At 39.6% G+C, this 22,467-nt stretch overlaps 1 protein-coding gene and 1 pseudogene across 2 annotated transcripts in view; both read right to left on the bottom strand.

Moving 5' to 3' along the window:
- Positions 1 to 222: 222 nt before the first annotated feature.
- On the bottom strand, positions 223 to 1,139 carry LOC133383044 (arginine/serine-rich protein 1-like; annotated as a pseudogene).
- A 1,349-nt stretch (positions 1,140 to 2,488) lies between these two features.
- AGPAT5 (1-acylglycerol-3-phosphate O-acyltransferase 5) overlaps positions 2,489 to 22,467 on the bottom strand; it is a 41,476-nt gene continuing 21,497 nt past the window's right edge. For both annotated transcript variants that reach the window (XM_061622915.1, XM_061622914.1), the window contains 4 exons: positions 19,919 to 20,009; positions 13,309 to 13,470; positions 7,619 to 7,742; positions 2,489 to 5,495 (listed from right to left, as the gene is read on the bottom strand). In XM_061622915.1, the coding sequence (XP_061478899.1) occupies positions 5,270 to 5,495; positions 7,619 to 7,742; positions 13,309 to 13,470; positions 19,919 to 20,009 (603 nt within the window). In that variant the 3' untranslated portion in view covers positions 2,489 to 5,269. The remainder of the gene's footprint in view (positions 5,496 to 7,618; positions 7,743 to 13,308; positions 13,471 to 19,918; positions 20,010 to 22,467) is intronic.

The raw sequence follows: 22,467 nt of genomic DNA, 5'->3' as shown, positions 1-22,467 counted from the left end.
GTTTCCCAAATAAATATTTATGTGAGCTACAAGAAATATTTATGTGAACTACATAATTATCCCAATTCAAAGTAGAGATTTACTGTTAATGCAAAATCACTAAGCTGCTGTGTTTATCTTTGACCTCATTGCATTTGCAATATATTTTGCAGTTTGAACTGTATTATTGACCACCACTCTTGTGCACTGTATCAAAACCATTTAGTGTGAAATCCCCTCCAAATGAGACAAAATGGTTTACAATTGAATGCACAAGGTACAATAAAAAAAATCATATCAAATTAATTTACAAAGCAAGATGGATGAACAATATCAATATACACAAACACAGTATAAAGCCAGAGTAGGCCTCAAGGGAACCAAGGATGTATGGTTTGTCCAAATCCATAATATCTTCGGCTTCTTGATCTGCTTCTGGAGTAAAATCTTCTATAGTATGATCTTACAGGAGACCTGCTTCGTGATCTGTATCTTGGAGGAGAGTGATGGTATCTCCTGTAGTGTCTAGGATGGCATCTTCCTCAGTCTCTGTAGCTACGTGATCTAGAACAACTTCAGGAATAAGATCTTGAATACCTTCTGCACCTCCAAGAACAATTCCTTTTAGCACATGATCTTGATCTGCTCCTATACCTACTCCAGCTTCTTGAGGAAGAGGAACTGCTCTAACTTGATCTTGAACTGTAAGACAACCTGCTAGATGATCTTCAAGAGGATCTCCTACTACAGCTGCTCCTCGACCTTGAACCAGACCTCTCTTTTGGTGAGCTCAGTCAAGTCATCCATGAGGTCTATTATCCCATCCGGCTTCTTGCTAGATCTCTTCGTTTCAGCATTTTTGGAACTTGTGTCTTCCGCTTTCTTCTGCCCAGTACCCATTACTCTTCATCAGATGCTGAAGAACTCCCCTTTTCCTCAGGGCTTCCATAGTGTGGCTGGGGGTTCTGGTACCAGGTGGGTGTGCCCTGGCTCTGTGGTGGCACCTGAGGGGACAGCCCAGTTTCGTTGGTCACTGCCATGATGGAAGAAGGACACACAGGAAGGGAACAGCTCCCTCATGGTCATGTCCCATGGTACTGAGAAGAATGTTAGGAGTCAAACCACCATATGGGAGGGGATAATCATGTGTCTTTCCTACCTGATCATTTTCCTCCTGCTCAGAGGGTTGCCATTCAGATGGAAAAAATTGACATGGTCCCTTGATACTGTAAGGGGCAAGCATCTGTAGCACAGGATCATGCCACGAAGAAGACTTCCATATGTCTGTGGTTGCATGTGGAATGTGGCTTGGCTTACTTCTTGCCACAAATACATGCTCTATTAAAATTAGGTTATTCAGTTTGAGTATTTCTGTTAGGCAAATGGACAATCACATTGTCTGCTCTTACTTTTTGTTCTTACAAAAGCCCTCATTAGACATCAGAAGGACAATTCAGCATGAAGGTCTGAGGGAGGGTCCACGTTCTGTGTTCTTGCAGAATTACAGTGATATGATAGTGTCATCTCTAGTGGCATTGTGACACCCAAGAATGTTATTTTTATTGATCCAATTCATTTTAAAGGTAATGGTGACATGCCTATATGGAGTAAGATATAAAAACACTTGGCGGTATTCAACTAATGCATCCTGACAGTGCAAGGATTTCCGCTTGCACAATGGGACTCCCCCCCCCGCTCACCAAATCTATTCAAGAGGGTAGGGTGAACACCTAGAACAGATTTAGGAGATACGTGGGCGGGGGAGAGTGAGACAATATTCCATTGTGCAAGCAGAAATCCTTGTACTTGTGAAATGATTGCCCTAACGCTATGCTGAATTCCACCCATTGCCACTTAAAAATTCAGAAACAATAGTAAGACCAAAAATGGTGATGAGTCATATTGCTTTTTAAAATTATAAAGTAATATCTCTGTATGTTCTGAAATAGAAACCAATGCTTTATGTTTGTAGCATATTTAAAATAAATTAATTATGGGGAAGTTACACAGAGCAGCTTGACAATGAGATTGTTTAAAAAAAGCTTCATGAAGATGATGATTTGTGTAGCAGATAACCTAGAATGAGAAACAGTCAAACTTTCTGATATTAAACTACCAAACAAATGTTCTGCTTCACTGAATTTAAGCAGTTTGCTTTTGCTGTAAACTTGAAAGATATTCTTTCTGGACTGTTTGATAGGCAACCATTTTAAAAAAATCCTCACATTAAGATTGGAAGGCAATTCGACAGGTCTACTGCACAGTGAGTGACAGCATATCCTTAGACATTAAAGAAGACTTCTTTGGGTATCTCACAGCCTTCACACACAACATTGTTCAAAACATTCTGAACTTAGTTTTCAGATAACTGATCAATGGATTATTCCATTAAACAGAAAGTCTCCTCTAGTAACCAGAATGCAGAACTGAAAGTCATATGATGAAGTGGATGAATGTTTGAAATGAAGTACACTATACCATTTTAGAAGAATACACAAGAACAAGGTGCTTCTTATCAAAGTCAGAGGTGAACACATTTAATATTTTAAAAAATTAAGACAACCATTTTAGTTCATGTGGGTCTTAAAACAATTCAAAATTCTGTTAAAGCCAACAGAAACTTGTTATGAAAAAGTCAGAAAGACAAAAATAGGCTCTAATCATTTCCATTTTGATAGTGGAATCTTGGTTTTTGTTGGTTTTTACAAAACAATAAATACAAAATAGAATCCCTCTCCCTAGCTAACACAGAATAATTAGCAGAGCTTGGAAGTAACTAGTTACAAGTAACAAATTACTTATAATTCATTACTTTTTTGAGTAATGAGTGGGTAATTCCTTTACATTTCGATTGTAATAGAACTAGGAGTAATTTTACTACTTTTGTGGAGTAATTGTAACGTTTCCAGAATTACTTTTGGGCACTACTTGGGGGGGGAGCAGGGGAAGTCTTCTGCTCCTCTGATTTGTGGATGAAAATCATGTGCCTCAAACTGGGCTTCTGTGCAGTGTCGCTCTTTCCTCATGCTCTGTGGATGGGGAGGAGGAGGAGAGTGAGACAGGGTGGAGTGGAGAAAGCAATTATATTAAACAATGGATAGTGGTGGTGAAGAATGGAGTGGAGGGAAAAAGGATCCGGAGGTCAAGAACATGGATAAAGGAGGAGAAGGAGGCAGCAGCAGAATGGAGATAAAGAACTGTGGAGGTGAAAGATGACAACGTGTGTGTGTGTGTGTGAGAGAGAGAGAGAGAGAGAGAGAGAATACTGTGTTTGCACTTGGCACACAAAGTGGCCTCCACCACCCTTTCTGGCTACTGTGCTGTATTTGCAGTATTTTAACTTTTTTGCATCTCTGGGGAAAATGTTTGCTTGAGTGAGTGTCCCTTAGTTGGTGGCAGAGCAGAGTCTGGGAGGTGGTTAAGTGAGAGAGATTATGCTTGCTGGCTGAGTGGGGGGGGGTTGCACTTGGTTTGACGTGCAAACATCTGAGTAGTGGCCTCAGCCTCCCTCCCCCCCATCCTTACCAGCGGGGAGACCACCATTGCTATCTTATGAATAAAAAGAATTATTCTACTACCTCTGTATGTGTGTGTTTATTTTTAATGTTGTTTTAGGCTACTTAGATGTGCAGCAGCCAAGGCCAGTACCTTGTAGGCTTTTTTTAAAAAAGTAACTGAAATGTAATTGTAGCGATTACTTTGGAGGAAAAGCAAAGTAATCAGTTACTTTCAGAGCAATTGTAATTGTAACGGTAATTACTACTTTTTGGGGCTATGTAACTGTAACTGTAATTTATTACTTTTTAAAAGTAATCTTCCAAGCTCTGATAATTAGTCTCTTGACAAAAGGAATTCCTTTCCAAATAGATCACCAAAAAGCAATAAGAACCATTGTTTCTTACAAAATGCATTGGTGAGCAGGTTAAATACTAACAGAATATGCATCTCTTATCATTCTATAGTGCAAACTGCATACCTCAAGGTCATAGTTTTTCTGTTCATCATTAGTGGACACCAACTGTGAAAGCTTTGGAAGTACCGTACAATTACAGTGATAATGATTAGACTGTGAAATAATAGGTTAAATTCAAAATCAGTAGATAAAAGGCACATTATTTACATTTTGGCAAGAACACATAGATGTTCCTTGTTACCATAAAATAAACTCTTTTACTGCATAGCAGCTTTGCTCACTGCAGTTTACACTCATTTGGTTCCATATGACTCAAGGCCACTTCACACGACACTTACCCCTCCAACACTTGTTTCCTGACTAGTGTACTCACAGCAAAATATCCACAAGTGACACTATATATGGTTTTCTCCTTCCTCAGTGATTATTTCCGTGTGAACAAAACACCCGTGTGAAGTGGTCCTGAGGTAACAGGAAACTCTGGAATGTTCACCACTGTTTATGGCACATGAATTCTGAGTTAACTAATAACGTAACTGAAATGTTCCAATACACTTCTGGAAATCTAGGTAGATTACAACCAAGTTAGGCTGCAATCCAATACACACTTACCTGGGAGTAAGTCCCAATGAACCCAATGGAGCTTACTTCTGAGTAGACGTGTATTGGTTTGCAGCCTTAGTCTCAATTAGACATAATAGCTGGACATATTGTAATCATTTATGCACCAACACAAGGTGTTTTCATCAAGAACACAAGCAACTTGTGTGTAAAAAATTAAACATGTTGCAAACAAAAACTAAAGTCAGCTGGCAATATAATTAAATCAAAATTTCATGCATATGTTAAACTCATTTTCCCATGAACAGGTTTTATAGCTTTTCATGTTCTAGCAGTTTCTTTGCAAAATTCTTTGAAAATCTGAGAAACTCATCCAGATAAAAAAGAAAAACCAAGATATTGGTAGATATCGGCTTTGGTTTTTAGTTTGTGATGCAGCTGTGACAAAATTTCTGCAATCAACTAAAGAACTTGGACAAGAATAAATACATAAACCTAAAGTAATTTCAGTAAATACATTCAGAGGTCCACTTAATTTATAACATATTCTGTTAAATCATGTACAGACAGATGCTCATTCATAGAGAAAAATGTGTTAAAACATAATTCTGACTATCTGCTGCTTTTTTCTGCAAAAATGAGGGGCATAATTACACATACATGTTCTCCACACCGACCATGGGAGATTTAGGTCACAAGTCTCAATTCATCCAGTGTTCCATTAATAAGGCTTTATTTACATTTATAAATTCAAGAAAGAGTTTGATTTGATGTGCAAGCCAGGAGAGTAACGTCACTGACTACAGGTGCAGAATTTTACACTTTAACACTGACCCACAAACAGCCAAATAAAGTCGCGTATATCCATGTTTTCACATAAAGTTTTCTTCCAGATTCTGTCAGTAGCATACTAACAGTCAAGCCACTTAAAAACAGTAAAGATGGCAACGTTTTCTTGAGACTTAGTTTGGAATGAACGCATTTCCCAGGGAACTTGTTTCTTCTTTTAGAATCTTTTGCATCATAGAATTCTATTAGTAACCTAGGAGCAAGGAAAGAATAAAAAAAAAGTAACACATTTATCATATTTTTGGTGAGGTTTCACAAAAAAGTCTTACAAGTAGCATGTGCCAGTAACAAGGGGCAGCTCTAACGCTGACAAACTTCACAATGGGCAGTATCCAATTAACAGTCATGCTAGCACAACAATGTTTAGCTGTGGAAAGTATCCTCCCCACCCTCTCCTTTCCCCATGCAACCCCCACCCTGAAATCTGCTCTAGAGAGTTAGAGGACACACTAGAGCAGATTTAGGGGACACATGGGGAGAAGAGACAGTAGAGAATTAGTGTCAAGAATGCCTAGTTTGAAAGGTTAAAAATGTAAATGGTTCTGAGGCAAGGAATTGTGTGGGGAAACATCTTGCCTGAAATGGGGTCTCTAAGAGGCCATGAGATTGCAGTGCTCACAACTGAAGCTAGTTAATTAAGCTACAAGCAAGAACACCTGCTTATCAGTTGAGACTGGCACTTCAAGGCCAATCGGCCTGGGAAGGCTGGTGAGTGTGTCACCGTTAGGTGCGAAAGTTCCAGAAGATTTCATCATCAGAAAGACCCCCGATTGGCTAATTAATTCCTGGCTGTTGCTGGGCATTTTCCCATAAGAATAGTATCCAGACTTGGGTCTTTGTTCTCCAATGTTCTCATTGTTCCTTATGGTTCTCCAGTGGTTTCTGGTGCTACCTGTGTTGGGGTTCTATCTTCTATCGGCTATCCAAGCTCTGCATCTCTGGGGAGATGTGGAACCATGAAGAGGTTAGCTGTTTACCTCTATTGTAAGTATAGATTAGGCTAGACAGTTTTGTTCTTATTTGTGGCTGTAACTCTCTTTCTGTATTTACCTGGCCCTAAGGGGTGTGGGTTTTAAGGAATCATTTTTCTGCCATATCTTTGTGCACCTATATTTTTATTCTAATAAAGCTACTTCTTATTTACCAGTGTGTGTTCATTGCAGGGGAGATTTGGCCCCGAGTCCAGCACCTTGGCCAATTAGGCACGTATATTTGGATACTTTTCCTAAGGCTGCAAGACAAGGAGTGTATCTTTGGTCATCTTCTGGAATCCTTGGCAGGTCTATTTCTAGCACTTTGGGTTTTCCCTGGCCCAGAGTGGGTGACCAGGATTAAGGGGCAGTGGCAGTCTACTTACCTTGCAGAGTTGTTGTTGGTTTACTCAGCCCTGGTAAGGGAGACACGGGTTGTGCCTGGCCAGGATCAATTACCCTGGGTTTGGGAACTGAGTCCTAGTGAGCTGGCAGCAGTTCATGATATTAGCACAACTGATTTTGTTGTGCTAGTGTAACCGTTTAGTTCAATACCACCCGATGGTCACATTTATTCTCCTTAAGTGGGCAAAATGGACTCAAGTTAAAAGGACAACAGCCTGGCTTTGCCTAGCAGGCTATATCAAGTGGTCACGTGAATTCAGCTTGACTTTTAAGCAATCACATGAAACAGGCAATTTCACTATTCTTTAGTTTATCCCTGTCCTAAAATGCTCTAAAGAACATTGGTTTTTGTAGTTTTTGCTGTTCAGGAAGTTATACTAACACAAAACACCCACTAAAGTAGATGAGTGTGAGAGAAGGGGATCTGACTCATAGCCACTAATAAGCTTTCTTATTACGAACGAAGATTTGAACCTCTGCTTCCCACATAATGCAACCCTCTGGACACTGCACCACATTCACTGCATTAACTCATGGCATCAGCAGCTATTTAAAATTTGAGCAAAAGAATGGCAAGAAAACATTTGAGACTGAAGTAAACTTTGTTCCTGCCAGTGGAATGAAATTCTCCTGTAGCACCACTTTTCACCTGTTCCGGAAGGCTGCCCAAATGTCTGGAAGAGCATGGAAGGTAGCGCTGAGGGAAGAGGGAGCTGGCAAAAAAAGTCTTTCATTTTTCAAGCAGGATCCCTCTGCTGGATCAAAAACCTTCCATGGACAGAAGGAGCCTTTCCAATCATGGAAGGCAAAACTGGATCAACCTTCATCAATGGTATGTAGCAACCAGTTAAGACAGCTGTCCATTTTGTAGTTATATGGAAAATTTTCAAGTTAGATTAATGCTGCTCTAGCAGCAGTGCCATGCCATTGTAATACTTACTTATCCTTGATTTCAAAACGTTCATGAAGCCATCTTCTCATATATGTCTGTTCATGTGGAATATCTCTGAGTGCAATGCGATCAACATAAATATGAATTCTTGGGCACTCCTTACAAAGAAAGTCTAAAAAGCCAGAAGAACATGATCAACATCCTTGCCCCTTCATAAGTAATCCCACTGTGATTCAGTAAAATTAAAGCCAAGTCCAGGAACTGTTTAGTGCTATTCAGCAACCTTTGAAGGAAACAGGCTTTTGAAAATTGCTCCATGATTTGAACTGAGTAACACGTTTGCAATTTTTTAAAAATAGGCTTTAAGGTAGCCCCCACTCTTCCATCTGAGCAAACACGAGAGCAGGAGCTGTCTTAAAACCTTTGCAAAAGCCGCTCTGAAATAGCTCATGCACAAGAGCTGGTTCAAAGGGCACTTTAAGTACAGGACTTTAATCCCTGCTGCCTTGGCTGTGCAATCTTGTTCCCTGCTGAGAACAGGATCCCACAGCCAAAATAGGATCAAACCTTATTCTCCGGCCTAACAAGTGGTGATGGTTTGGTGAGCATTGTTTGGGGGAAATGGCCTCGGGGCCAAACGGGACTTCTGATATAAATTTAAACAAGGGACAAGATGGAACCCTGCATGATACCAAAGGAAAGCTCCCATGGTGTTGAACTGTAGCCTTCGTGATGTGCATACCTTTATGTTATGCTGTTTATTCCTGATATATTCTGATATTTATAGCAACAGTTGATATTAGAATGTTCAAGATAAGTGGTGAGTATTGGGGAGAAATGAGCGAGTACAAGCTGGAGTGTGTTGGTTTGCAATTGGCTGAGTGACTGAGAGCTGAATGTTTATATTTGAGTATATGACAGTTGGCAGTTGGACAGGGCTTGGGTAGGCTTTGATGCTTTAAGAGTGAACAGGGTGTGACGGACAGGGCTAGGTTCCATCCTTTTCTGTCATTAGGCAATCTTGTAATTGGAATGTCTAGAAGAAGGATAGTGTTAAAAGGACTATTTAGTCAATTAGGAGCTCAGTTGAGGGGGTTGGATGGGTTTTTGTGAGGAACGCAGGGAGTGAAGAATTCTAATAATGTAACTGTCGTAAGATGTGCCAGGTGTACATGCTTGTCTTGGTTTACAAATAAAAGTTCTATTTTCGTTTGACACTAATGCCTGGATCACTTGAATGCTGGAGGGGAGATAAGTTAGAAATAATTCTGGAACCCATATACAACTGTTCATGCATATACAGACATATTGGGATGCACACTCTTAACATTTATATTACTGCTGCTATTTTGGGCAGTCACCTCATGGTCTGCTGGTGACTTGGTAGAGGTTACATAACACAGGTGAGGCGGGACAGCTAGCTCCAGCGAGGGGGAAGAATGTAACTAAGGGAGTGAACCTGGCTGTACTCACTTGGGGCTTGGCCAAGGGTTGTCACACAGTTGTGTGGAGGGCGGTAGATAGACAGTATATGTTCAACAAGTTACTATTTTGGGGTTTATACTGAGGAGTGGTGGATATAGATTAGGAATATTATAGGGTGGATTAGGGTTGCCAGGTTCATGGCCTGAGACTGATCCTGTATCTTTAGGAGAAGAGAAAATCAGCCAAGTGCAGGTGTTCTTACAACGCTGTAACGAGAAAAACCACAAGGTGGAATTCTCCCTTTCCCCTGCACAACTTTTAAAGATACAGAAGACCTCTTGGTTGCCAGGCCTGGCCTTCAAGAGGTCTTCTGTATCTTTAAAAGTTGTGCAGGGGGATGAGAGGGTGGATAGGATAGGTAGAATTTTAAGAGCTTAAAGACTTGGTAGTAACTTAAGTGAAAGACTAAGAGAAAGGCATTGAAGCCATATGCTTATAAACAGAAAGTGAACTTGCTCTTTTAAACAACATACAGTAATGCCCCATTCATATGGCAGGTTCCGTTCCAGACCCCCGCCTAAAAGTGAAACCTGCCAAAAAGCGGAACTCCTTCAATAAAATGGCGCCCAATGCCCGAAAAACACCGTAAAAGCAGAATAAGTGCCATATGAGTGGGGCCTTACTCTAATTTTAGCCGCTGTATTAGTGGAACACTGAAAAGTGGGGCCCTACTGTATGTACTTTAATAAATATTTTGTTTGCACACACACACACAGGCCTTGTCATGAGTTATGCCAGGGGTAAATCAGATACATACCTAATGGAGTCATACAGTATCAGGTTACAGGGGCTCAACTCAGTGCTGTGGGCTTTAAAGAGACAAAATGCCACAGGGGAGTTGAGGCTTGCCCGGATACCTGAACCATTACAGCAACAGAGCTGGAGGAACATAGAAAGAAATCCCTAACGCAGGATTGCTATATTTTGGTGTGTAAAAGTAGGAAATGTGTCCTCCTCTGCTAAAAGAAGTGTGTTAGCAAGATGAGGGCACAACAGCCTCTCAAAACTACTTTCTGGAAAGGGTTTGGGAGGTAGGAGCAGAACAAGTGAAGCACAGTGCCTCCAATCCCAAACTCTCTGAGCCATGGTCAATGGTATCAAAAGCTGTCAAGAGGTTAAGAAGAACCATCAGGATTGCACTCCCCTCATCTTTCTCCCAACAAAGTGACAGAGCTGCAGGCTGCAGGGATGAGACTGTGCTGGGACCATCACGGGGCAAGCATTTCCACCTGCCTTGCCCCACCCCTCTGCCTGGGCCTTATCAGGAGGAGCTGCAGGCTGAGATGTGCTGCTGCTGGGGTGAGACTGCTGGGAACATCAAGGGGCAAGCATTTCTATCTGCCTTCCCCACCCCTCTGCGTGGGCCTTATCAGGAAGAGCTGCAGACTGAAATGTGCTGCTGCAGGGATGAGACTGTGCTGGGACCATCAAGGGGCATGCTTTTCCACCTGCTTTGCCCCCCACCCCTGCTCATAGTGACATTTTTCTGGGGACTGCCCTTTACCAGGAAGATGAATGCTTTTGGTTTGCTGCTCCTGTTTTTTTAGAGATGTTAGGACTTTGTTAGTTTGATTTTTTTTTTTTGTAAATTGTATTGTTTTTATTTGCATTTTGTATTTGTATTTTTATTTGTGTGTAAGCTGCCTTGGGGGCCTCTTTGGCCGAAAGGCAGCCTAGAAATAAAACGTAACATAACATAACAGAGTCCCATGGTAACTCTCTAGATTTTCTTTCCAACTGTGGAAGCCACTGTGGGAGAAACTGTCACTCCCACTTCTCTATACCATGTTACTCTTAGCCTTAATACCATTTAGAAAAAACAAAAAAACCCAATCAAGTTCGTCAATGTAGTTGCAACAATGAAACTCCTGATTATATCCAGTTGACCAAGGAAATATTTTAATTATATGCAGTTCATCTTAGTAAGACTAATTCATTATTTTTTTAAAGACACAATGTCACTGTAACCACTTTGGCTTACCAGTGGATAAGAACAATTTATGGCATTCCTGTTTTTGTGAAGGAACAGCTGGATTTTATCATAGGAGCCACTAAAGGTTGTGTAGTCCCATGACCCTTAATTTCACATCGGCTCAACTCCCCAAAGGTTTATGTAATTAAGCTAAAAGAACTAAACCTCATTGCAGCAATTCATTAAATACTAATTACATCCAACTTTAGGATTACTGGCTTGAAATGCCAGCATTTGATGGGCTGCTTAATTCTGCTGTTCTCGGAAGGAAGAATAAAACAAAAATCTCGTCTACAAGAAGCAACATAATTAAGAATACATTACCACAAGCTTTTGATTAGGAACAATGTTCACACTGTGAATCAGAAACTGATTAGAATGTGTTAAGTAAACTCTCATGGGAACAAAAAAGCAACCAACTTGAAAGGAACTATTTCTAGTACAGATTTCAGTCATATGAAATAAAAACTTTCTAGTACAGATTTCAGTCATATGAAATAAAAGTAACAGATACTAAACATAAATAAGCATTTGTGTTTGCTTGCAGATGCACCATAATGAGAAACAGAAGGAAGAATTAAGACAATTTAAGATAAAAGGCAAGAACACGGAAACCATTAGCACACCAATATTTCTACTATAGGTACTGGGAAAAGATAATGAATAATAATAGATAAACTGCAATATAGTGTTCTTCTCGTGAGTTTGAGGGGGAAAACCCACCCATAATCTCCAAAGAAATATAAAAATAAATAAAGTGACATAAGAAACTGCTATTACTGGCTCAGAAACAAGAAGAGATTTGATTTTTCTCAGGTGAGTTATTGTTTTGTGTGTTATATTAGAAGACTAATGCAAAAATATAAACAAGATTAAATGCATTATGTTCTTTAGGCCTACGCAGAAGTGGAAAGATCACTCCCTCCTCTAAAAATACATAGAAGATCAATGAAATCAGGAAAGTCACCATTTGTTTTGATAAAACAAGCTACATTCTGAAGCATAGTGATAAATGTCTACTCCCCTGGCCCAAATTTCAACATATGCCAAGAGCTGATGTGTGGGGTTCTATCCAAAATAGTGATTGAGGGCAAAGTAAGAAAAATGGGAATGGACTGGCTTCAAGTGGATCCCGACTTATGGCGACCCTATGAATAGGGATTTCATGGTAAGGGGTATTCAGAGGGGGTATACCATTGCCTCCCTCTGAGGCTAGTCCTCCCCAGCTGGCTAGGGCCTGCTCAGCTTGCTACAGCTGCACAAGCCAGCCCCTTCCTTGTCCGCAACTGCCAGCTGGGGGGCAACTGGGCTCCTTGGGACTATGCAGCTTGCCCACAGCTGCACAGGTGGCAGGGCATGTAACCCCTGAGCCACTCACTGTGGGGGTGATCTTTAGCTGCCCTTGACACCCAGGACACACAAGTGGGGATTTGAACTCTCCTCCCCACTGTGCTGTACCAGCCTACTATAACGTAAGAAGGGGGAAGTTTTTCCAAATTAATTAACACCAGTCAGATCTGACAAGTACACCAAAGACAGAGTGCGTAAGAAGTGTGTTTTCAAAGTTTCTAGTATTTCTATGCAGAGAAGATGAGATAGAATAATTCCCAGTTCACTCAGATATTCCCAGACCTTTTTTAAAGAGGGCTTAAACTACTATAGTTAGTGTAGATCCTGTGATCACCCTGAACACACTATTCCCATACTGAGTGTGAATTCAGATAAATGGATCAGATATTACTTTCTACCAGAGAGTACTAGGATGAAGTGATGGACTCTCCCTCCTGTATCATACCAGGTATGAAAATGAACATCAGAACAGGGCCTGTGCCAAGCAGGGGTGAAGTTCCCACCAGTCTCTTGAGCAAGATACGTATTAAAATATTTTACACCACCCTTCATCCTCATGGCTAAGAACAATCACAACAAAGACAAAACTGTCATAAAAATAATTCTGAGACAAACTAGCCTATATGAACTTAAAATACACTGCCTCCTTTAAGGCAACTGGCACCAACCCCTCCTGTACAGAAGCATTAACCTCTGGACCAACCCAGTCAACTCATTCATGTGACAGGACTTTTAAAAGCCATGATGGGAAAGGGTTGAGAGCATATGTGACTGGCCGAACCCCTTCAAGTGCCTTTTCCTCATCCTTGTACACCAGTCCCTGCCCACCTGTCAAATGTGGTCTTCTGAGGGTTCCCAAAAACTGGATTTGACCCTCTGATCAAAAAGATCACCCATCCTTGTTTTATATAATTCAATGGCTCCTACTCACCTGTCATGGATGGAGCAACTTTCCTTTCCCCTTTGTGATCCACAGTACCTTCATATGCCACTGTAATGTCATAAACTGCATCTAAGTAGGTCTTCATTGAGTCAACTGCAATGTGAGTAGCCTTGACCCGTGGTGTAAGAACATGTTTTAACACAGCAAGTCCTAAGCAAGAGAAAAGTTATGGTGAAAAGGTATTAAAAGTTCTAAGGCAGAAAAAGCCACTACCAGAGAAGTGTCTAGACTATAATTGCAGCTTCCCATTTTTTTCTAGTCTGCAGATCACATTAGATTAATGATCCAGTTTACCCATACTGTTAAGCCAAATCACAGCTTGTGTGAAGAAGCAAATGCGTGGGCTCCGGGAGGGAATTTCACAGACAATTTGTTCCTTCTCCAGTTGGTTCTGCAGCTGCACTAAGCCAAGGTTTGGTTTACTATGTCATCTGAACCTGGGCTCATGATATGGCTCCTTCCAGATAAACCACAAATTGTAGCCAAGATTTGCCATATAGTTTAGAGCCTGTGGTTCAGAGACAGCTAATCCACAAATCTGGGTTTGGTTGACATGCTAAGACAAACCACAGCGCAGCTCAGTGCAGCAGCAGAATGGCAGGAGGAAGGGAAAGCAGCTGTGATCTTCTCACCAGGAACCTGTCAGTTTCCTTTTTTGCACTGAGACCAGCGTTTTGATAACTTTCTACCTTGAGGAACTGTTTGCATAAGAACACCCTACTCTGGGCAGTGCAGAGGATTCTGGGATATTCAAGGATACACAGAGTGCAGGGTGCAGCTGGGCCTACTGGGTGTCATTATCATGTTAGGACACTTACTTCACACAGAAATACATTTAACACTTTCCTGCATACTGAAGAGGAATATTGGTTGTGGCAAGCAAGTAATTTTTAATGGAAACTTGTCTGCCATTACCAATTGTCTAAACAAGGATCACCTCATACGGTTCCAAAGAACCGAAGTATGAAAACCACTGTTTAGGGGTAACATGTTAAGGAAATGTAATTCTAGACCAAACAAAGGGTGAAGGAATATCAAAGATTGTCAGGCACATACATCTATGGCACGTGAAACGGCATCCTTAAAAATGACCACCCTGCTATCCTATCCAATCCCCTTCAAGGAGTCATGAGACATAGAATCCCCAGCTTTCACAATAAGTTTACGCACTACTCAAGTCAGAGGAGGTCGCACTGGAAGCCTGTTTTTTATAAAGCTAGATAAATTGTAGTTTGTAACTTAGGATTTCCTTCTTTAAAAATTTGCCACACAGAACTACTTTTTGTGCCTTTCGTTATATTTTAGACAGCTGCTTTGGACACTGGCTACTCAATTGCTAGGATAAATCTTCCCCACCAGATTCAACTCAGTACCTCAGTGTCCTGCTTGTTGAATTTTTTTTAATAGACCTTTTAGTTTAACTTCATCCTAAATGAAATTACACACTCTAAAGGATCTTGCCACAGTTGCAGGAAAGTATGAAAAGCTCTAAATTCCTATTATGCATTTACAATAAGAGACTGACTTCTGATAAGTCTCCAGTCCTCGTACAAAAGGATCTTACAATGAATCTCATCATCACATTGTTTTAAAAATGTATAAACTACACCTTCACCTGAAAATAGATTTCATGGCAGAATACACAACATGTTTAAATCTACAATGCAGTATTAAAACATAAAACATTAAGCAACATAATAAAATTGAGAGGAATAAAAACTATTCATCCAGCTGAAAATACACTGATTTAAAACGCATGTGTAAATTATGGCAAGTCAAAATTTCCTTAGTTAAAGAAGAGAAAGGATGTCTTTATTTTTGGAAACATTAACTGAAATTCCAGTATCCTGCTGTTAATAGAATTCAGTCCTCCAAAAATAATATTAAAATAATAGGGAGGTCTCAGTCTTGCCCTTATTTTACTTGTTTAAAAAGAAACCGACAACATGACTGTGAATATGCTATATTAGAAGATTATAGGTCAGTGCTCCAACTATTCCATTACTTAAAGCACCACTGAAGAGGCTTACTTCAGTGGGAAAAAAAGGAGGATCACATCCTCCATTTACAGAGTACTTACAGATATTCCATTTTCTACACAATTGGGGCTCTACTGCTCCTGTTAACCAACTTTCCTATAGCAGCAGTTTTTCTTTTTAACTGCTTCTACAAGAAAGGTCTCCTTCATCACTTGTTATAACCAAGAGCAACACTGATATTAGGCCAACTGTAACCATTTCAGCAATGTTTACTTATTCAATACAAGACTATGCAAATATTTTGAATCATAACACTGTATTTTAGCTTGCGGATTTTCTATCAAAGTGCCACTGTGTTTGTGTTGCCAAGATGTTGTCCATACGTGCTGAATTCATTTTTATGACATCAGTTGCTTTTATTACTAAGAATTCAGTTCAATGCACCTAATACTGCTCCAGCTTTCTCCAAAATATCATATAAAATAACCCAAACACATTAAAGTTTCTAGGAAGATGAGGGATCAAGTTAGCCAAGAATATATATCTCACTTTAAAAGAGCAGGTTTGCAACTTTTGAACATATGTGATTCCCTTGTGCCTTTAAGATGTTTGACCAAGAATGGGAGTGCTGTTCTGAGCAGGAAAACGGAGTGATTATCCAATGTGACACATGTAGAAGTCCATTCATGTGACAGAACTTCCCTTTTCTCTCTCCCCTAACCTAACCTCCAAAGTCTACTCTGAAGCATCCTTGGTGAGCTGACACAAGTGGATATCACCCCCAAGTCTAAATCCAGAGTCTTGCCATGCCACTACATAAATACTTATGAGTGGTTGTATTTACAGCTATGTCTCAAAATAATGTTATGTACCAGCAAATCATTCAGATACTCTTAAGACTGCTTGCACAGGTCCATCACAAACTTAACTTCCATAAAGTATTTGAAACTGTGGGTGTTACAGGTTTGGAAGGATGCATATACAATTTAGACATCTGGTCTCATATCCTTCCACATAATAGATGATCTAGAGGATCACAATGAGATCAATGTCTTCAAATTTCCTTTTTTCAAATGTGTTTTTGATTCAAGTACCCATGTGACTGTATGCAAGCCTGAATTTGATTTGAACTCTGGGAGAAATCAGGTTAACATTCTGTGTATTTCAGCTACAGGAAAAAAAGACTGTGGCTGAACTATGTTCAGCTATGAGACTTTTGATTCTTTCCTTTCAGGGAATTGTGAAGTGGTACTACAAAACTGGTACTGTTAAATTGAATATCGGGTGACAATTTTTTTAAAAAGAGACGGCAAGACAGGAGACCAAGCTTTTGAACTTGGTAAAGACCAGAATAGACAATTCTTGACTGTTCTGTGACTAATTACAGCTAAACCTATATGTGTTCAGAGTACAAAGAACTCAAAAAGCAGGTTTGTTTGCTATAAGGTTATACCTTGTATTCTGAACTACCAAAGTGCATTAATTTATTACAGAAACGCCTAGGTCAGCGTATCAATATTTAGAAGAGTGAAAAAGGTCACCATGTTTATGCTACTAAAGTAATCAAAATATGCACAGTAATCAAAATATGCCAGGCAAATTACATTTTAAAATATTAATTCTCTGTTCTTTGTATTTATATATATATATATTAAGTAGCCATTTTTTTTTTCAATAATTTTTATTCAGATTTTCATAAAACATACAAGACGAAATCATAAAACATTCAAAGACAAAAAACAAAATCAAAAATAGTTAAACAAAAAGAAAAAAAGAAAAAAAAAACAAAAATAAAAAATAAAGAGTAAAATATTGACTTCCCATTTGTCAAAGATCAAATCAGTTATAAGTCTATAATATATAACAATCCTGTCTCTTAAGTCATATTATAAAATCACTTTCCTCCAGTAGTTATCTTACTTAATCATCAAATCTCATAAACATTACTTTATTCTTTCCACAAAAAGTCAAAGAGAGGTTTCAATTCTTTAAGAAATATATCTATCAATTTTTTTTCCAGATAAGCATATCGATTAATCCATCTCATTACTAATTATGATAATCTTATTGTCATAACCATAGTCAAAATAAACATTTCAATTAATCCATCACATCAGAATCTGTTAGGTTCAGTAATTTCAGTAGCCATTGTTCTATTATCCCTATTAGTTCCATTTTCCATCTTCCATCTTCAGTAGTCTTGTTAAGTCCAGTAATTTCAGTATCCAATCTTCCATTATCAGTATTCCATAATAATCTTGCTGTCAAAGCCATAGTCATATAGTAAGAGTCTGATGGGAATTACCTCTATCCCAAATATTTTCTTGCCATCCATTCTGAATAGGTTGCTGAAATACTGCTGTAAAATCATATCTCTGTTCTTTTTTTCAAAATACACTGGGTCATCTCTTGAAAGTTTTTCCATTGTCACATGGCTGCAGTTAATTCCATAGATTTTCTCTATATTGGGCTCCATCACATCATTCCAGTCCAGAAGATTATCCATGCCATTGATAACTTTATCTCTAGAATCTTCATTAATTTCTTCAGAGATAACATTGAGTTCCAAACAATAGATTTTATTTCTAAAGTCCATAGACTCCAAATCTTGTTCCTGTTCCACGATTGTTCCAATCTCCGGGATCTCCTCTCTCACAGGGACCCCTGTTCCAGTCTCCAGGGTCTCCTCTCTCACAGGGACCCCTGTTCCAGTCTCCAGGGTCTCCTCTCTCACAAGGACCCCTATGTCTTTAATCTCCTGTGTCTCCAAACAATAGATTTTGTTTCTAAAGTCCATAGACTCCAAATCTTTTTCCTGTTCCACGTTTGTTCCAATCTCCAGGGTCACCTCTCTCACAGGGACCCCTATATCTTTAATCTCCTGCTTCATTTTACTCAATTCAATTTTCAGCTCCTTACAACCCTGTCGCAGGTTTTGTTTCGTTATCTCAATCTCATCCATTATTTTCTGAAACATAGTTATTTCCAGATTCTCAGCCACTTTCTTAATTGCCATTTTAAAAGAAAAATATAGGAAAACCACTTCTTATTTCAGCAACAATTGGGTTAATACTCCAAACTTGGTGACATCACAGTATAAACAGAGCAGACAGCCTTATCTCTCCATGCTTAAGTAAACAAAATGCAGTTCCCAGGATCGAAACAATTAATGGCGGTCGTCAGGAAACAGATTCGTCAAAATAAAATAGACCAAAAAGAGAGTAGTCTCAGACAATATAATATTCTTCAAAATAAAAATCTGGAATAGAAATCCCTCTTCTGTGTATATCTTTAGAATGCAAATCCAGGACAGCTTTTTGCAACAAAAACAGAGATAAGCTATTAATTAGTGAGTAGCAGAGAGAAGTTATGGCTCCCCAGTGAGATGTCAAAAACCGATCAATCTGGCAAATCTCTTTTAAACAGCAACAATTTAAGTCAAGTAAAAGAAAAATATAGAAAGAAGGGTGCTTGCCTGTTAGTGCGTTCTCTCTTAAAAGATAAGATGAACGTTCGCTTTATCAGATAGAGCTTGTTGTTGAAAATCCGTCCCACCTTCGTCGGCTGGACCTCGTCCCATAAATTAATGAGATCTGGTCGTCCCAACAAAAATAGGCTTTGAGGTTAATCTCTTCGTTTCTCCCTACCCGGGAGAAGTTTAATCAGTCAAAAAAAAAAAAAATCTGACTGATATATCTGAATAAGCTTCTTTTGAGGCAGGAGCCCGTCTCAAAAGCAGGCACAGGCTAAGTCACCCTTCCCGGAAGTCATTAAGTAGCCATTTTTTCAACCCAACTGCAATACCGACACATACACATACACACTTTTTATTACTTAGGGAAAGTTTCCTTGTTTGGCTATACTTTCAAATTAATGCAATCTGCACTCTCACTGATGTGGACCAACACTGAGCCTGCATAGTTCATATTCTGTCTGTAGCTTCTACAGCCACTTAAGGTCAAGCCTCACCCTTTTTAAAGCTAATGTCCCTTTCTCCCCAGTCATCCTTAAACTGTAGGACTGTGTTCATCCAGCGTAAATGTCATCTGTTAAAGTCACAAAATAGTCTGTCGCAATAATTGAAGTCTGTCACACTTGCATTTATACGTCCTTTCATAATACTTAGATTAGATTTATTCAATTTATGTAACATTTCACACAAAAGTAGTCCCAAAGAGATTTACAGGGACAGCAACATACAATATAAAATAAAAATCATTTAAAACAAACATGTTTAAAGTGTTCATCCACAAAGATCACCCAAATAAATAACCACTCTACTCACATTTGAACACCAAAAATAAAAAAGGATAAGCCATTATAACTGTCCAAATGCCTGGGATAATAAAAGTGTCTGCCTGGCACTAGAAGGAAACTGGCACCAGGAGAGCTTCCCTGGGGAACAGCATTCCACAACAGGGGGCGGGCACCAAAAAGGTCCGCTCTCATATTGCCACCCTCTGAACATCTCTTGAAGGGGGGCACAGAGAAAGGCTTCAGATGTTGATAGAGTCTGGGTAGCTTCATACGAGTAAGGGAAAGGAGGTCCTTAAGGTATGGAAGTCCTGAGTTGCGACTGGCTTCCCCTACTTCCCAGAATTCTTTGAAGTTCACCTTACCTTCCTTCTCAGCATATGATTGGCTATCTGCAATGACTTTTGGTAGCTCTGGATTGTAACGTGTTCCTTCTGGAAAAATCACAAGATACATCTGTGGAATTAAAAAATATATGTGCACATTTTTTAAAAAAATTAAGCACTGTGACATGTTATCAGTCACAGTATGACTGACTACTGATTACAAACAAAACACTTGTGTATGTCCAGGGGGTGGGGTGAGGGGAGGGAGAATAAAACACACAAATAAGATGTTTACAAAGATTACTGTACTTCTCAGTTAAGATGAGTAATGCTGACACTCAGGGAATCTGAATTTTCAAGGAAAGGTAACTGAGGAACATAAGCAGAAGCAGCAGCTAAAACAAGCTAAGCAATTCAAGTAGAAGCAAGTAAGCCAATTCAGTTTAAAAGGCTAAGAAATACAAGATGCCTTCTCAACTAGAACACATTAACCTAACAAGCCTTACAAGCAAACCTTTGGTGTGATACAGGTGTAGGCATTGGCAAGCAAAAAGAATGTGCTATTCCTTACACGTCACTCAGCTGGAGGAAAGCATTTGTAAGTCACACTATAGAGCTGAACCCCTCCTGGCCCCCATATGCAAAAACATTGGTGGATATGAGTGAGCAGTACGTGACAAAAGTTCCAGGTAAGTTGCAAGACTGAGCCTTCACATTACAACATCTTTAGGGTTATGCAAACAATAGTCCCATTTTTTGCCCAGCCCAGCCTGATAACGCATGAGATTATTTTGTGCCTGTATCAATTCTCCCACAAAATAGTATAGAGCTCAGTGGCAGGTGCTGCAATAAAGCAAAATCCAATGTTTTCACATTATCAAAAGTGGTGAATTATTTGAACAATAAAAATATATCAAAACAACCCTGCACACACATAGAGGAGGATTTTTTTTTAAAAAAATGTCTCTTTACTATTGTCTGTGCTGGTGAAAGCACAATGGTCACTTCTTCTGTTGAGTGTCAGTTATTATCAGGGCAACACTTAATGTAACCTTGCATCACATGGGTTGCCTCATGTGGTGCTACTCTAGAGATGGGGCTTTTCAAAAGGAAGTTGATTCGTTCCATTGCATGTGAACAGTACTGCACCCAATGTTTTTGATCCTAGCATACGTTTACTACCAAAATGGTTATGTTGATAGGAATATAAATTATCCCCTTGCATGGCTGAAAATAAGACTCCATAAAATAGCACACTCAGTTTCAACTGATATTAAACTGGATGACTGCTAGGGTTGCCAGGCTCGGGGCCTGAGAATGATTCTGTACATTTAAGAGAAGAGAAAATTCAGCCAAGTGCAGGTTTTCTTGCAACACTGTAATGGGAAAAACCACAAGGTGAAATTCTCCCTTTCCCCTGCACAACTTTTAAAGATAAAGAACACCTCTTGGTTGCCAGGCCCAGCCTCCAAGAAGTCTTCTGAATCTTTAAAAGTTGTGCAGGTGGAAGGGAGAATTTCACCTTGTGGTTTTTCCCATTACAGTGTTGCAAGAAACTTGCACTTGGGTGAATTTTCTCTTCTCTTAAAGATACAGAATCATTCTCAGGCCCTGAGCCTGGCAAACCTAATGACTGCATGTTAGCTGAAGCTGAACTCAGATTATATGAAAAATGATAGCTTGTTGTCAAATATGAAATCAAAGAGATATTAATTTAAAAAACAGGATCAGTTTTTAAAAGCTCAGTGTTATTGTCAAGAACGGCTGGCTTGTAAGGTTGTCAGCTAAAATGGTTCTGTGGCAAGGAATTGTGGGGAAAACATCTTGCCTGAATTAGGGTGTCTGGGAGGCCATAAGACTGTCAGTTCTCACAGCTGAACTCAGTTAATTAGGCAGGAGTAAGAATACCTGCTCATCAGCCTGACACTGGTGCCTCAAGGCCACAGGCCTGGGAAGGTCGGCAAAGAGCGCCACAGGCCCGGGAAGGTCGGCAAAGCGCGCCACAGGCACAAAAGCTCTAGAAGATTTCATCACCAGAAAGCCCCCTGATTGGCTAATCAATTCCTGGCTCTTGCTGGGCTTTTCCCCATAAAAACAGAACTACTATTCTAGGTCTTTGTTCCCCAATGTTCCTTGGTGCTACCTGATGTTGGGATTACATCTTCCCTCTGCTATATCCAGGCTATACATCTCTAGGGAGATGTGGAACCATGAAGTTACCCTGCTAATATAGATTTATGCATATTGTGTGACTATAGATTAGGCTAGACAACTTTGTTATTTTTTACCTGCGACTTGAACTCTTTGCCTTTTGTATTTTATGTAACCCTAGGAGTGTTTGGTTTAAGGAATTATTTTGCTGCTCTGTTTTTGCACTTATATTTTATTTTAATAACGCTACCTCTTATTTACCAGTGTCTGTTCATTTCATTGGCTCTGAATCCAGCACCTTGACCAATTAGCCACAGGCTACCATATAGTTTGGTATTTTGCCTTAAGCCTCCAGGACAAGGAGTGCATCTTTGGCTCTTGTCTTTTGGAATCCATGGCAGGTCTATTTCTAGCATTTTGGGTTTCCCCATGGCCCA

This window comes from Rhineura floridana, chromosome 4, assembly GCF_030035675.1.
Source record: "Rhineura floridana isolate rRhiFlo1 chromosome 4, rRhiFlo1.hap2, whole genome shotgun sequence".
NCBI lineage: Eukaryota > Metazoa > Chordata > Lepidosauria > Squamata > Rhineuridae > Rhineura > Rhineura floridana.
This window is presented reverse-complemented; position numbering and strand designations above follow the sequence as displayed.